The sequence below is a fragment of the Volvox carteri genome, assembly GCF_000143455.1.
Source record: "Volvox carteri f. nagariensis unplaced genomic scaffold VOLCAscaffold_5, whole genome shotgun sequence".
Taxonomy (NCBI): domain Eukaryota; kingdom Viridiplantae; phylum Chlorophyta; class Chlorophyceae; order Chlamydomonadales; family Volvocaceae; genus Volvox; species Volvox carteri.
Genome location: NW_003307548.1, coordinates 2,339,741 through 2,341,961, shown reverse-complemented (window position 1 = coordinate 2,341,961; position 2,221 = coordinate 2,339,741). Strand labels below are relative to the sequence as shown.

Below are 2,221 nucleotides of genomic sequence, written 5' to 3'. Positions count from 1 at the left end.
CCTGCATAAGAACAGATAAAACGGTTAAATATGCCAATTCCAACGACTAACGGATGGATTTGGGCGCGAACGGCAGTTTACCCCCCAAGCTTGCGGCCCAGACTTACCGTGCACAATACTGTGCTAAGGCGCCTCACGTACGTCGCAGCCTCGTTAGAGCTGAGGCCGCGCACTCGTGCAGCTTTCAAACAGAAAGCCTGAGGAAGTGGAGACCCTGCATAAGAACAGATGAAACGGTTAAATATGCCAATTCCAACGACTAACGGATGGATTTGGGCGCGAACGGCAGTTTACCCCCCAAGCTTGCGGCCCAGACTTACCGTGCACAATACTGCGCTAAGGCGCCTCACGTACGTCGCAGCCTCGTGCAAAGCTTCACGCCAGGCAACCGCTAAAATAAAATCGGTCCATTCCAAACCCCGAATCGCATCAGGTCAAATAGCAACGGTCCATGCAACCCCCCGAACTGCATTATGCCAGTTAACCCCCCAAATAGCATCGGTCCATGCAAACCCACCAAACCACATTGCGCCAGTTAACCCCCCAGATAGCATCGGTCCATGCAAACCCACCGAACGACATTATGTCAGGTCACCCTCCAATTAGCATAGGTCCAGGCAACCCCCCCGAAACAAATTATGCCAGATAACCCCCCAAATAGCATCGGTCCATGCAAACCCCCGAACAGCATTATGCCAGGCAACCCCCCAAATAGCATCGGTCCATGCAAACCCACCGAACCACATTATGGCAGGCACCCCCCAATTAGCATACGGTCCATGCAAACCCCCCGAACAAATTATGCCAGATAACCCCCCAAATAGCATCGGTCCATGCAAACCCCCGAACTGCATTATGCCAGTTAACCCCCCAAATAGCATCGTTCCATGCAAACCCCCGAACCGCATTGCGCCAGGTACCCCCGTGCAGATTACACAGAAGGTGATGGCGACGGCAAAACGTCGACGGCAAGAAGAAGGTGGTGACGGTGAAGATTCGACGTGGAGAAGGTGATGGTGACGGCAAAACGTCGACGGCAAGAAGAAGGTGGTGACGGTGAAGATTCAGCGGGATGAAGGTGATGGTGACGGCAAAACGTCGACGGCAAGAAGAAGATGGTGACGGTGAAGATTCGACGGGATGAAGGTGATGGTGACGGCAAAACGTCGACGGTAAGAAGAAGGTGGTGACGGTGAAGATTCGACGTGGAGATGGTGATGGCGACGGCAAAACGTCGACGGCAAGAAGAAGGTGGTGACGGTGAAGATTCGACGGGATGAAGGTGATGGCGACGGCAAAACGTCGACGGCAAGAAGAAGGTGGTGACGGTGAAGATTCGACGGGATGAAGGTGATGGCGACGGCAAAACGTCGACGGTAAGAAGAAGGTGGTGACGGTGAAGATTCGACGTGGAGAAGGTGATGGTGACGGCAAAACGTCGACGGCAAGAAGAAGGTGATGACGGTGAAGATTCGACGGGATGAAGGTGATGGCGACGGCAAAACGTCGACGGCAAGAAGAAGGTGGTGACGGTGAAGATTCGACGGGATGAAGGTGATGGCGACGGCAAAACGTCGACGGTAAGAAGAAGGTGGTGACGGTGAAGATTCGACGGGATGAAGGTGATGGCGACGGCAAAACGTCGACGGTAAGAAGAAGGTGGTGACGGTGAAGATTCGACGTGGAGAAGGTGATGGTGACGGCAAAACGTCGACGGCAAGAAGAAGGTGGTGACGGTGAAGATTGGACGGGATGAAGGTGATGGCGACGGCAAAACGTCGACGGTAAGAAGAAGGTGGTGACGGTGAAGATTCGACGTGGAGAAGGTGATGGTGACGGCAAAACGTCGACGGCAAGAAGGTGGTGGTTACGGTGAAGATTCGACGTGGAGAAGGTGATGGCGACGGCAAAACGTCGACGGCAAGAAGAAGGTGATGACGGTGAAGATTCGACGGGATGAAGGTGATGGTGACGGCAAAACGTCGACGGTAAGAAGAAGATGGTTACGGTGAAGATTCGACGTGGAGAAGGTGATGGTGACGGCAAAACGTCGACGGCAAGAAGAGGGTGGTGACGGTGAAGATTCGACGTGGAGAAGGTGATGGTGACGGAAAAACGTCGACGGCAAGAAGAAGGTGGTGACGGTGAAGAATCGACGGGATGAAGGTGATGGTGACGGCAAACGTCGACGGTAAGAATAAGGTGGTGACGGTGAAGATTC

The 2,221-nt window shown here is 53.7% G+C and overlaps 1 protein-coding gene across 1 annotated transcript; it reads left to right on the top strand.

Moving 5' to 3' along the window:
- Positions 1 to 452: 452 nt before the first annotated feature.
- On the top strand, positions 453 to 903 carry VOLCADRAFT_37857 (uncharacterized protein; the record flags this gene model as incomplete). The annotated part of the gene is made up of 2 exons (XM_002947243.1): positions 453 to 534; positions 770 to 903. Coding segments are annotated over 2 exons (216 nt in total), but the record flags the coding sequence as incomplete, so codon positions are not given.
- Between the last annotated feature and the right edge of the window lie 1,318 nt (positions 904 to 2,221).